The sequence below is a fragment of the Rhipicephalus microplus genome, unplaced genomic scaffold (genome assembly GCF_043290135.1).
Source record: "Rhipicephalus microplus isolate Deutch F79 unplaced genomic scaffold, USDA_Rmic scaffold_107, whole genome shotgun sequence".
NCBI lineage: Eukaryota > Metazoa > Arthropoda > Arachnida > Ixodida > Ixodidae > Rhipicephalus > Rhipicephalus microplus.
Window position 1 is genome coordinate 561,706 of NW_027464679.1, and position 14,671 is coordinate 576,376.

Below are 14,671 nucleotides of genomic sequence, written 5' to 3' on the forward strand. Positions count from 1 at the left end.
TCTAGTCCGGTCCTTTTCGGCAGTTAACAGTGTGAAAGCTAGACCAAGGACAACTGAGAAGACCGAGAAAAGGACAAGGTAATGCGAAGGTTTCAGGATCATCCCACAGAACGTACAACTGATAAAGCTAATGAGCGACTCTCTGTCACAGCTTGTATCTGTAGGTCTGTCGTAAATGTAGCTTGTCGGAAAAAACAAAAGGGGTATCAGCGTTATATTGTTATCTCACCCTCTCAGAAACTCACTCAAAATTATTATTGGAAAAGCCACCCGGAGTTCGAGTCAGTAAAAATGCCCAGAGCTGCCCTAATGATCTTGAAACTTCATGCTTAGCATGCGATAATATGTGCCTTGAATCAAAACACCTTCATAGAAGGGCACCACGTCGTTGCAAAGTAAATGGTTGAAACAATTCACTGCCCTCGTCAAAACAAAAAGCTTGCGCTAGCTGAGGAAAGAAGTTCTAGTTGACTCTCACATGGACGCAAAACGAGGTAAAAAGCCATTTGCAATGTTATACTCCCTGCTTTGCTTAAAGACATTATGAAGCAATGCTAGCTTAACTCCACCCGATATTTCTGAGGACCTCGAATGAAGTTGTCACTCACTTGAGGTTCTTTTTCCGAAAATTCCACCTGAACGAGAGTGTTTGCAAGTTAGTCTGATGCCAAAGAGTGTTCTCATATATACAGGCCAAGTGTTTGCAGCCCCGCAAAAACCTCCTGGCTTGAGGAAATGCACAAAATATTAAGTTAGTGTCCTGACTCCTTGCAAGGGGGTATCAGGTCTATCGGTATAAAATTTTTAGATTGAAGAGATTATTGTGATCTATCACAATTGATAACTTAAGAAACTGTACCCCGGTTCAACTTAAGATTAATTCAAGAAACGCGTCTCTAAACCTGACTGTTTCCATGTTATTCTGTTGTTTCCAAGGTGTACCACCAACTGACTCAATTTTCGGTTTTGTTAAGTCAAGCAAGTGATTTATTGTACAAATAGAACAAGGAGCAGCTTGCTGACACTGTGACACATTTGCAGGGAGATCGCCCTCGAAGTGCTATCGCAGGAGCCAATCGGGTCGTTCCTGGTGCGCCAAAGCAGCACCAAGCCCGGGTGCTTTGCGCTCTCGCTGAGGGTTCCCAGGAGCATCCAGCCGAGTGGCATCGCCCACTATCTCATCATGCACACCAATAGGGGCTACAAGATAAAGGTGAAAAAAAACAAACAAAAAAACAATTCGGCCAGTTGCACGTCATGAAAGCCGCCCAACAACAAAGTTGTAAGCAAGCGAGATCATGTACATCATCATCATTTCGAGCATTACCATCACGTCAAACAGCAACTGCATGATGACGACGGCAGATGACTACTACTACTACTACTACTACTACTACTACTACTACTACTACTACTACTACTACGAGACACAAGATAGATCTGTAAAAACAATGTGGCAAGGTTACAAGAAAAACAGAAATTGTAGACCGTTGAGCACAAAGAAACATTTGAGAGACAGTCCAGAGAGTGATTAGTATTTCGTCTCGATTTGATTGATTGATTCGTGGGGTTTAACGTCCCAAAACCACCATATGATTATGAGAGACGCCGTAGTGGAGGGCTTCAGAAATTTCGAGCAGCTGGGGTTCTTTAACGTGCACCCAAATCTGAGCACACGGGCCGACATTTCCGCCTCCATCTGAAATGCAGCCGCCGCAGCCGGGATTTGATCCCGTGACCTGCAGGTCAGCAGCCGAGTACCTTAGCCACTAGACCACCGCAGCGGGGCTAGTATTTCCTCTCAATGCTAAACATAGGCTATGAAAGATGGTAGCGAGATAATTTTAACTGAGGCATTCTGGTATGCAGAACGTTTGTCCTTGCTGCATGCGCGTGGTCGAGGATGACGTAAACATCAGAAACATTATCTGGCTCAACCAATCACATGCTGCGAGAACAAACACACTGTTATGGCATGCCTATAAGATTGCGCCTCTGGTTGGAGCCACACGGATTCAAGGTGTAAGAATGCATTAACTACATGAATGAATAAGCCTGGCATATAGTGAAGATTCTCAGCTTCTATGCGCCAAGATGGTGATCAATATGGTTACAAGGCTATGTACGAAGATGACAATATGATTTTGAGGCATGTCGTAGTGGGGAAACTCCTGATGGCTGGGAAATGAACACATGGCCTCATACTCGTATATAATACCTAAGCTGTAAAATCCATCTTGGAGAATGCCTTATCTGTGACAATAAAGCATTTTTGTTCCAATGCTAAGAAGAAAAAAGTCACAGGAGTTTGCATGATACTATTAAGGAACTCGCACGTGATGGTATTAAGGAACTCACGGTCCAACCACTTGTGGCCTTCAATTCAGTGGAAGGGCTATAGAGCCCGTAAACAAGAACTTCCCTCTCCACTAGAGGAAAGTGTCCTTGTTTTGACCCGCAAAATGCACAGTCAGACCTTTTTCATAGCCCGAAGCTCTTCCTTTCTACAGTAATGATTGCGCACAGATTGATGCTGAAGTGTCGTACAGCCTGTTGGTTCCCATGCTCCAGCGCATGCTTGACCAACTTCAAGTTTAAAACCAGCTGTGTGGCTAGTGTACTGGCCGATCGAGCCCTGCGCAGAAGGTGTCCAATGGAGTTCACCTCGACTACAATGCACACTGTACTACGACAAACCCGACAACACAAAAGGAACATTGGATGGCAGCAAACGCACAGTGCGGATGCACGTCTCACCGTCAGCGTGGTTGCCATGGTTGCGCTTTGTTTTACTGCGACAGAAGCTTATTCTGTGTTCGATAGATGGAGCTCTGGCGTCAAAAGCGCGACATTTAAATTTTGGTCGACGTTGCCCGTGCTTGTTCTGCTCGTAACTGTTTAGCATGGTTTTTAAACCAAGTTTTGATTTTTGCTGCGTCGTTATTTTATGGCATAATGGAGTGATTTAACATTGTTTCGATTGTCAACAGCAGTGGCAATCACACTGAAATAAAATGAACAAATACATTAATAATAGATTTTTTTTTCAAGGACCAAGGTGGGGGGTGGGTTCATTATGCCAGTGGGTTCATTACACAGGTAATAAGTATGGTAAATGCTGTCAATATAATAAATACTTCTCGCCTTTCTCTAACCTTTCTTGTCTTAACCTTACCAAGTCGTCAGCATGCTGATTCTCCTCCTACTCATGGCTCTCACAAACTATCTTTTAACATTTCAATCTAAATATGACATGCCCAAACAAATTTTCTCCCAAGTAATTGAATGGGTGAAATTTTTTTATCTGGAGACGTTCTCGTGCAACCATTTTGCAATATTTTATCTGTAAACTATGTATGATCTTGCAGCAAGTTAATACAAGTAAATAAATAACAGCACGAATGTCATCCCCTGATGTATCGCTACTAAATCACCTTGAACCAGCAGAGATCATGCCGTGCCCTTGCCATCTCACAATCCAACACGCATGACAAAGGAGGCGCAGACACTGGGTGCACCAGTGCCATGACTTCACTGGGGGGCCCAAATAAATGATGTTTTGCAAGCTGAATAATTATTGCTCCATGGCTAGAATCAATTCGTGCACAGAACTTCACACGCAAGTCATTGCTTCGCAAGTGAGCCATGACACAGCTGAGACCCTAAGAGTGCTTAGCGATAGAATGTGTAATCAACACAACTTGGCACATCTAGATGCAGCTTAGCAGTCAGTAATTTTATGAAGTGTAGCCAAATGCATAATGCACTGTTTTCTGTTCTATTGCAGGGCTTTACAAAGGAGTTTACCACCTTGACATCACTCATCACGCATCACTCGGTCATGCCAGAGCTGCTGCCATGCCCGCTCTCCTTGTATCGATACAATTCAACTTTCCGGAAACATGGCTCAGCTGAGGATATGGTGGACATAGATGAAGACCCCGACTACACGCTGCTCTCAGATTTTCGCAAGATGATGGCCGACGCTGTTTGACTTGCGGAACAGGCTGCATGCTAGTCTTAATATCTATCTGGTGAGTATTGTCGCTGGTCTCTCAGTGCAAATGATTCTCTATTGATACTGCTAAAGATGCAGACATTTGTTCAGCAGATGCCAGCTCAGCGCCAGCAAAGTTATTATTCAGGGACCTTAGTCTCGGTCATCAATGTCCGAGTCCAGCTGTGCCTAGTCTTATGCCGAGTCTGTCTAGGCATGTTGAGGTGTTTTCTATTACACTTTAGAAGAGGCAGTTAAGCTGTAGCTCTTGAAATATGGCTGTCCAGATTAGTCGGGTTTAGGCAAAGGAGGGTAGGATGTGTTACACAGTTAAAAAAGTGCAAAGAGAATGCTCTGAACATTGGATGATGCACCTGCTCATGTGGCACTCATCATGTCTAATAATGAACAAAGCAGCTGCAGCATGTCAGCCTTGTATGTTTTCTGCTGCTTTTGTCAAGCAACCGCTAGCGTAGCCGACAAGAAAAGGGGGGGGGGGGGGGTTCAAAGCTCCTTGCCATCGAAATCTTTAAATTTTGTATTTGTACATTTAAAACCCGCAATAACGTAATCGGCAGTGAAAGTTAAAATTTTCCTTTTGCAGACATATCACTAGCGCGAGAATGCACCAGAAAAGACAGGGAATTGACTAAAAACACATTTCCAAAAGTCAATAAGCTTACTTTGCCGAGCAGCAACAAGCACACAAAGCGACTGCTACCGTGCCACACACGTGACCATGCGTGACAGCAATGGGTACGCAAAGCCAACAAAAGAAACTTCGTGAGGATGTGTATTTGGCTACGTAGTCCCGGATTATGAGTCGGTACAACAAGCAGGTGTTTCTATGTCAGCACAATAAAATATTAACACGTGCCTACTGCACCTGAGATTCTTAACATTTGTTTTTATAGATGTAGCTGGTACTGCTAATTAAATGCATGTTTGGTTGAGGCACTCTGCAGTCACACGCATCGATGGGCAAACCATCATCACCATTGTCGCAGCAATTTTTTGTAAACAATGATGGCGGCAGCTGCTGAAGCGTGTTGTGGCGATAGTTTTGCACAGTTTAAGTCAACCATGAATGCATTTAGGCAGTTTTTCAGTGCAGTTAATGTTACGAGAGCAGATTATTTGCGTGCTCTTATTTAAAATAATTCGTTGATAAGACACTAAGGTAAAAAATATGTTTCATAGTCGCAGGTTACGAAGAGAAAGAGAAACAACATTTATTTACACATCCGGCGTGCGGGAAGTCACCGGGCACGCAGGGCGTGGGTATTACCTATCTGAAGACTATGGCTAATAGAGTCCTATAGTCCCAGGGCCTAGATCTTGAGGACGTTTCCTCCGGATAGGCATTGGATACTCGGGCTCCTCCACTCCCGTTGTCAGGGGCGTCGGCTCCCTTTCTCCTCTGCTTTGCCAGGGCCTCCTTGCACACTGACTCCAAAAGGTGTTGCCTGTTTCTCCGAAAATATTCTTTGCAGCGAGAATTTTGTTACCCTTTGTAATCGAAGGCTTCAACTGTGTGTGTGTGCGTGTGTACTCGCACAAACATACATAAAGTATCATTGAATGACCTCCCTCACCCGAGAAAAGATGTCCAACTACACTATTGCAAGTAACTGCCTCTAGAAAGTCTGAGTCAGTGCTCATTTTAGTCCCTCCTTTTCTGGCTTCATGCAACCACCAGCTAGCCCGTTCTTAAGCCTTGATATATTCTACTGACCAGAAACCTCATAACTTCTGCAGAAAGAATCAAACGATACTAGTAAGTTGAAACACCATCAAAGCAGTAAGATTACGAATCTGTAACTGTATCTGCTGAGAGCATGTGACGGTAAAGAGATATTAGTTTGTCCACTTTCAGTGCTAATTACTAGTTTACAGTGGGTGCGCAAAGTGCATTACTTGTTTATAGTGAGAATTAAATTGTTACTGATCAGTGAGTTCTTTCAATAAGTTGCCAATGTTTTTGTGGTGCATAATACATCGGTTATGTCCCGCATTCAATGTCCTAACAGTGCAGTGTAGTTTACAGCGTTTTGGTACATTTGTTAATAAGGGAGTCTGAAAGTTGTAATGCTCATGCTGCAGTTTCACAATATCATCCATCTCATCAAAAATAATGTACTATCACTAGAATACAGTACCTACTTACCACAGTCTGTATACGTCCAACATGTTTCTTACAGTAGCAGACTTAGGTGTTGCACCGGGAAAGCTGAGCAAAATTACTTCTCTGTGTCCACATGTGTATTTAGACAAAAGCTAAACAGAGAATGGAATCCTTAAAAAAAACTAATGTCAGCAAAGCAATAACTGGAGATAGTTGGTTGATGTCAACTTTGATTTTGCACCATTTGAAAGCATCATAAAAAAGTGCGATGCTTTCAATCAATGCTTACTCAAACTAAATCTAACTATACAAACACTTTTTGCCCCTTTTGCAAAATATATTCATGGCATTTATCAATATATTGAACATTTCAGCAATGAATAATAATTGTACTGAAATTGTATGAATCAGACACTCACACAGCTTATTCCTTAATTAAATGAAAGTCAAATTGCACAGACATTTACAGGCAACCTAAAAGTGCTTTCAAGTACACTTTTTACGTGTTTTGCATTGCAGGTGGCGACCACAGTTAGGTTGGACAGTGGTGATCTGGTGATAAGCAAGCAATGCTGGTCAGTGCTTGCACTCCTGCAGCCGCACATTGTCTCGACCACGCAACAAGTCTCGCGAGTCGTTTCGTGCTGCTGCTGCATAGGAGACAAGCCAAGTTCTGGTAGCATAAGTTTCGCCAATGGGATCAATGTGAACATGCTACGTTGTGATAGCGCCTCCAACTCTCAAACTCGAGTCACGACCTGCCATCTACAAAAAGCCGACTTCAGAGCTAAAGTGTGGGGAAATAAAGCATTTTACGTCTGTCTTTTACACATCCACCCCAGGGTATTCATGCAAAAAGCCTTGAATATGTGTAGTTATTGAAGCCGCACGTGTTAGGCCACCGCAGTACTGCAGGGAGTCATTAAATATACACTAGAATAAAATAATTCATCACTTTACATTGATAAATCGTATTTTTAAAACTGTAATGTTATTAATTCCATCATAGTTTATTAATGGAGGAGAAAATCAAGTTCCAAGTTTCGTTCTTAAATTTCAAACCTGGATCGTTGCACATATCGAAGTGTATTTTTTGCATTTTGACAATATGGCGCAATGAAATTTAATGAAATTTGGTATCTTAAGTCTTTGACCTCCTCAGAGGTCCATGTACTTCATTTTTACCACTTAGGAACTCTGCCATGTCAAGAAAATACCGTCAAAACCTATGAAACTACAACATTAGTAGTGGGAATTTCAAGGTACTGACACCATCTGCATCATCTTTTCGTGCACTTTCTCACAGAGAGTGTGGTGATAACGTCACGACCTGCAAAACACAAAGAACTAGACTTCAAAGCTGAAGTGTGGGGAAATGAAGCATTTTATGTCAGTCTTTTACAGATCCACAGCAGCGTATGTGTAAATGAAACAGATATGGTATAATGAAAGACTAATTTCTCAATATCAGAAAAGTCGTTTTTCTTTTTAATGTCCCTTTGCCATCACGAGGACAAGTTGCAGGCTAGTCTGAAAATGACCTTGAGCAAGAGCTATTCACCTAAGCAACTTTGGCCAACCAACTTTTGAGCACCGACAGCTGGGCCTCCTCTGGTGATTTGGCGCTGAACTCTGCAAATTCGACCACTATCGGACGGACGTCTGAAAACTGGAAGTCCTTTCCTCTCTTGCCCAGGAATGTGTTCTTATTTGCCTGCCCCTCCGTAGACTCCAGCGCGGAAATCTGTGTGGTCCTCAGGACATTCCTGCAAATCAAAAGTATATGATGGGGGGTTACATAGCGTCACATCGTACAATGCAGTGCCGCTGATGTATGCGACAAAATGTATGTCACCATATCTCATGCACAACGTGATTAAATATCTGCCTTGCTTTAAAATAGATGAAATTCCAAAAATTCCACATAGAAAATGCCATGCCTGTGCCAAGCAATTACTGCATTTAGTAACAGTCACACAGTGAGGAACGAATCACATGAAAATCTTATGTAGTTGTACCAAGTTTTTCCTCAACGAAGTTGTTCAATTGAGAAAAATGGCAACGAATTTCACATGAAAATGAATTCAGGTCACAGAAAATTGCTTCCCAGATTTGAACTATGCCGAGACAAAGCTTAATGATTTATTAACTTACATTTCCTTCTCCAGTTGCGACTGTATCACCTTGGGTGACTTGGCCATGGGTGCATCTGAAAATATACAGCACTGAGAACTAATCTCACACAACCAGGCTAGTAAAGATTGTCTGGAGTACTTGCCTTGCTTATTGCATACAATCATAATGGGTGGGCAATGCTGTGAGATGACGGGGTCGCACAAGAGATTATACAGGAACCTGAAACACCACAAGCATGAATACAGTATTCAGTGCACAGTAGGGTGCGTTAGTTGGTACAGCCCTGCAGTGCTTTACAAGAAACTAATCTAATGCTGATATTTTGAGACAAATATTCAATCGTGAGCTATCTCTTCGTTGATTACACATTTGATGACTACACTTTTGTTATGATGTACTGAGCTATTCTTTCGCTTGTACTGAACCTTAATAGATATTTTTCCCAACAAAGCACAAGGTAAACATGGCCAGAACAGTAGCTTCATTATTTAAATAAAAATGCTAAATAAAAAGGCAACAAAGAAGTGTGATAAAGAAAACCAGTATTTAGAAATCGCAGTGCACATAGACATGCCAGCATTTTGTTCAGAGTTTCACTGACTTAATTTACAAAAAAAAAATTTTAACTGAAAAATTTCATGTCAGTACCTTCTTAAAGGAGTACTGACACAAAAATGTTGCTTTCTTTTTTTTCTGCTACAAGATATAGCTAACAACCTACCTAATAAGGCTGAAAAGCTCATTCCAGCACACGATGGTTAATTATTTTTTAGAGATTGTTCTACAGCACTCGGTCACAGTTTCGGTTACAAAGTGTGCAGAGCAAGGCAGGAACCAGAGTGGTTTTCATATAAACATAGGTGGCTATGTAAGCGTACAAACCACGAGCACATGAGCACAATGTCGATGACTCTTTTCGCGGAAGGCTTTCTGCATGCTACTAAAATTTCTTTTGAGGCGTTGTAATAAGTGCCCCTTTTGCCCCCCCCCCCCCCCCCCCAATAAAAAGGACACCAGCCTTTGTACTTCCGTGCCAGTCTGCCCCCTTTTTCTGTAACGAACTTGTGATGCAAGGAGCCGTTGGCTGTTAATAAGAAAACCACCGGCATAATTTGCACATAGCGGTGCAACACAAATTTCGAAAATTATTTTAAATATGCTGTAGGCTACATTAACCATTGATACTTCATAGATGATGCGTGTGGGTTCAGACAAACTTATCCCAATAAGTTATGAAGCGTGGAAGCTTGGGCAAGTTGGTAGGACATAACTGAATGCAGGAACAGCGCAACCTAGAAGTAGTTACTTCGTAACTAGTAGAAGTAGTAACTTCATGACTTCTTTTTTCAGTTCTGTAGTTACGAAGTAACTACTTCTAGGTTGCGCTGTTCCTGCATTCAGTTATCCCAATAAGTTACCTCGCTTTCAAAATTTTGTGTCGGAGCTCCCTTAAGGGTACTGTGCACCCCTATGATTGCAGCAATCTGTCAAATAGTGACAGAGCCATGTCAGTCTACAGTGAACCTGCACCTGGAAGAAATTTTAGAAGTCGCGCCGTAATAGCCAACTTGATGATGATGATGAAATAAACATTTTTTTAAACAAAACATTTTTTTAAACAGTGTTCCCGAGTTCGTGAGCTCTGGGTCACCCTAGGTGGGAGGGTCCCTTATTCCAGGAATCCTCTGGCCGCGATCCCCTCCCGAGTCCTGGCGACAAGTTCTCAATGGTCGTCCAGGTCGCGTGCGGCAATCTTGGCCTTCCACGTCTCGTCATAGAGTCTACCTGACTACCTGACGCTATACACCTACAACTGCCCGATATGCGACGTGCCAGACACACTGGCACACCTACTACCCGAGTGCCCGTGGCGCCACGAAGATGTCAATACCAAGCCCGCAACGACTGCACGTATCAATAGCCAACTTGTACTTTTTTTTATGAACTACAATAGCAATGCCATGACTTCGTAGTTTTAGTTCATAAAATGCAAAAAATGCAATACATTAGGTTTAAAGAGAACCTCCATCTTTCATTGAAGCACAGTGACCTGAAAGAAGGTCATAATTACAGAGCCAGAATGCCTAGCTAATGCTACCATATCAACCTTATTCTTCTTTTTTGCTCTTCATTGATACACAAAACACATGGCATAGGCCTGATCATTTTAGTTTTTTGTCTAAAAACATCTTTCTTGCCTATGTCATATTGGGAGTTGATATAGCTCAACTTTTTAAAACACTATCACAGTTCACTCAATGTCAACACAGTGTCTCATACAAAGCACTAAGTACAACATGATTGTGTTAAAATAAGCCATAATTATGTCGACACTGTGATACATCAAGTAGCATTTGTATGCTAGTCTGCAACTAATGTACGCAAATTTGTCACTAAATGCTCTCCTCCCAGGAACACCATGCCAAAATAAATTATAACTTACTCGGCCACATCCCTGACCTCTTGTGGGAATTTAGCACTGTCCACAACAAAGAGAACAGCCCTGTAAAGCGAAGGGAATGAATTTTTAAACAGAAGAAAAAGGAAGCAGTGATAAAGACGGCTATGACATCACAAAGGTACCAACCAAGGAAAACTCGAACCACCACTCATTAAAAACTTTTAAACAAGCAATGCTCCAAATATACTTCATATTTGTGAAGTGCACGAAGTACAGTGTTACCGCAGGTGTGAAAATATTGCATCGAAATTGCTTCGTTGCTAATTAGGGGCATGCATATATTCTCTACTTCACCTCAAAATAGAACTTGCTATTCAATCTGGGTTTGATATGCTAGTTTACGATAAATAGAGTCAAATATTTGTTTTCAACACAGATTAGTGAAAGCAAAAAATTGGGGGAGCCTTAAGCTTCGCCTTTAGGAGTTGAACGTGATAGCGAAATCTGGCCACTAGTGCGCCCTTCAACCGCTAAGTGCATACTTATTAATGTGTTTTCTTACACACACACAGTAGATTGCACCAGCATGCACGTGCGAATAGTACATACAAGTTTTTTATCTAAAGTAAGAGTAGCATATCCTCCAAGATACACGCCGCGCGCTCGCCATTTCGGAAGCAATGAAGAGTCGCACAATGCTTCACAGGTGGCAGCACATTATCTAGCGTTTGCTGTTTGCTTGATGAACGCCTCTGGAAAGGCATGATATGTTTTCCGCTAGATGGACATAGTTGTCAATTTTTAGAGCTGTTTGAAAGTTCCTGTGCGTTTTTAGCGGCGATAGCTGCACTATCCCGGCCTTTTTCGGCGTAGTTTGACGGCCTCCTAAATGTGCCTACAAATCGTCGAATGGGCTCGTTTTCGTCGTGACACCTGTTGAACAAAATGTGTTAAAGAGACTCCTTCCACTACACGGCATTTATGTAGTGTTTTTTCCCCGAAGCAGCTGCAAGTAACATCGTGGCTCTGTGGCAGAACATCTGCTTACCACCTGAACGGCCCGGGTTCGATCCTGAATGAGACCGAAAATTTCAATCTTTATTTTATTTGCTTCCTTTCTCAATTTTTCGCTCACACCCGACGGTGCCGACACCGACGGCCGCCGGAATTTCTGAGACACGAGCTCTCTAATGCTATCGCGTTAAAAGTCAAAGGAGCCAAGGCATTGCGACGTTATGACAGCGGCTCCAGTGCAGCAGGCAACACAGTGAGCTGGAACAAGTATCAATATGTCGCATTCCTGGTACCATGCGGCTATTTTCTGCATAATGATTTCACTAGAGTAACCTTCTGGAATGTGAAAAGAACTGGGTCCCAAGAAGCTTATGCTATTAAATTATTTAGGACAGTGTACGTGCCTACGGTATCAAAGTCCAACAGCTTCATTCAACACAAAATATTAAAAATATTAATATTATACCTTGTGTAAATGATCACTCATCAATTACAGCCAATTATCCTTGCATTAGCTGTTCCCACACATGCTGTGCAAGACCAGTCAACCTACTGACCAGGGGACAAGATCCAAGCCAAACATGAGGTAGGATACCGGAATCTTATCTAAGTAAACAGGCTGCTTTGTGCAGGCCAGTGCTCTGATAGTTTGCATTCCCTACAATGCCATTCACACATCCAGTAAAATTTTAATCGACCGTTACTCATGTAAGAGCACACAGCATACGAGGCAAACTGCACTTGCAAAACTAAAACCCTTGCCAACGACTGTACATACCTTGCTAGCCCCTTGAAGTAGTCCAGAAACCCGACTCTGATTCTATCATGGCCGGGCAGGTCAATAAGGTTGAGAGAACCCTGCAAGAGTTTTAGTATGATATGGCACACAGGTCTAGAGGCAAACATTGGCGAGTGATTCTAACAATAATGTACACTGCCATATAACTGTGCATGGTCATCAAATTAAGAAATGCAAATGAACTAATGCATACTCACTTTCTTTGGGATTTTATATGACGCCTTGTTCTCTTTGATTGATGTGTAAGTGTGAACCTTCTTAAGACCTACAAGCTGCAATAAAAAGGTGGTAATGCCTGCTTAGAAAGAGAGTTACACGACACGCAAAAACACATCACGAATTGACACCGCTCATAGAATTTTTTTTTCCCTGCAACAGTACGCGACACTTATGATGCAACAAGAATGTCACGCCGGTAGAGCCTCCAATGAAGGCTCAAACTACAAGCCCAAATTTCTGTCGCTTTTGGCCGACAAAGTGTTACTTCCCGTAAAACAAAGTTGTGTAACGTGCGGCAAGAGTTAAGCGAGAAAGAAAGCGTGACTAATACTCACTTGAGAAAACAGCAGCGTCTTTCCGGCGTCTGATAGTCCCACGATCAGAACTCCTCGCCGAAGATTCTTCCTTCGTTGGAAGAATATGACTGGAACAGCAACAATGTTGTAAGAGAAAGGAGCACAGACACGGCCACAAAATCACGGGAAACATATGGCGATCAATCCACAGGATAATGAGTGAATAGCACGGAAGGGCGTTCGAACTTGTGGACAGCATCGGCGATAGCATGTCAAGAACGTCCACATTACCCGGCCACGGAAACCAGCAATGTTGTTGACATCGCACGATGGACATATGGAATCGAGCACACGATCTAAAGCGAGCCTTAATCTACTTCGTACGTGAAGGTACTTACTTGTTGTGATTATTACTACGACTAATGCGATAATGATGTACATTAACGATGGGTTCGTTAAAAATAAATTGGTTTTTACGTCCATGTGCACCGACTTCGACGACGCGTCCGCCGCCATTTTTAAAACGAGTTCAGCGTTCCCTGCCGTTATTAGGCATAAATAGTTTAAACCCCTTTAAGCATTTGATCATTACTGTAACAAATAATTGTATGTATTGTAAAATTGATTTGTTTTTTATTGAATTTTGCGTATTAAATGAGTGAGAAAGTTCAAAAGAAGAATTATCGCACACAGTATTTCAATTTCAATGAGAGATGGCGCCACATAACATGTACGTTGGAGGCAAGAATCAGACAGCGCGAAATTCAATTTACCTTTGAAGGCTCTTACTAAAGAGCTTCTCATTTGAGGCAGTCACATGTCTGACGCGAGTTGTTATTGTGCTGCTTAGTCATGAATCAAGTTCATATGACACCTACTGCAGTTCTCTACAACCTTCACTACCGCCATACAGGCTAACGCGACGCACAGCTCTATGTACTGTTAGCCGGCGATTTCAACTTGGAGCGGCTCCGTTTTTCATTTTTACGCACCGTGCAATGTATAGGCATGCGCACGATGGGGAGAGGGGCGAAAAGTCTGCCCATATATGACTTATCAGGCAGGGGGGCTGCTACAAAAAACCTTAACCCCCCCCCCCCCCCTCAACTTTCCCTTGAAGGGAAACCTGCGCACGCCTATGGTGCAAAGCCCTTTTGTACCCCAAGACACTTCCCCGGGAAGTGAACTTACTCAAGCACGACACAACGTGTCTCAGAAGAACAATAATAGCTGCTTGAACATGTGTTGAGCGTAATCGCAAAGGCACCCGCCTGTTGCTGTGAACTCGCATTAACCAACTCAAACTTTGGAACTGCTTGCATCGGAACGTTTAGCGGAACGTAAACACTGCACTTTCTCTCGCTCCCCCCCCCCCCCCCCCTTGTGTATGTGTTCTACTAGTACACGTTGTGGCTTCACTTAAACGTACGCGTCAGCTTGCACCTGCGCATAATGCACAGAGATGTTCTCGCGTTAGCCCGTTCCCCGCAATCTTTATAGCTTCTCGAGACGGCCATACCATCTCGCGTCGTCAGCATACCAAGAGAGCGGCATCAGTTCCCCCTCGTAGCGGAACGAATAAGATATTCCTCGCTGGGAGGAGGGTGCCAGAAAGAGGAGCAGGTGTTCGATTAAAGCGCCGACTCTACCGCATGAGAGCAATGAAAATACGGTAAGGAAAGGC

General features: G+C 42.8%; 2 protein-coding genes across 3 annotated transcripts in view; one reads left to right on the plus strand and one right to left on the minus strand.

Moving 5' to 3' along the window:
* Positions 1-6,952, plus strand: part of LOC119180984 (uncharacterized) — a 204,611-nt gene extending 197,659 nt beyond the window's left edge. For both annotated transcript variants that reach the window (XM_075885269.1, XM_037432141.2), the window contains 3 exons: positions 1,042-1,213; positions 3,788-4,034; positions 6,642-6,952. In XM_075885269.1, coding sequence (XP_075741384.1) covers positions 1,042-1,213; positions 3,788-3,994 — 379 coding nt within the window. In that variant the 3' untranslated portion in view covers positions 3,995-4,034; positions 6,642-6,952. The remainder of the gene's footprint in view (positions 1-1,041; positions 1,214-3,787; positions 4,035-6,641) is intronic.
* On the minus strand, positions 958-13,542 carry LOC142790447 (signal recognition particle receptor subunit beta-like). Its single transcript, XM_075885271.1, has 9 exons — positions 13,386-13,542; positions 13,027-13,115; positions 12,670-12,744; positions 12,452-12,531; positions 10,702-10,761; positions 8,401-8,477; positions 8,277-8,331; positions 7,684-7,888; positions 958-1,200 (listed from the first exon to the last, which is right to left on the minus strand). Exons 1-8 carry the CDS (start codon positions 13,501-13,503, stop codon positions 7,684-7,686), a joined length of 759 nt encoding a protein of 252 aa, XP_075741386.1. The 5' UTR covers positions 13,504-13,542; the 3' UTR covers positions 958-1,200.
* Between the last annotated feature and the right edge of the window lie 1,129 nt (positions 13,543-14,671).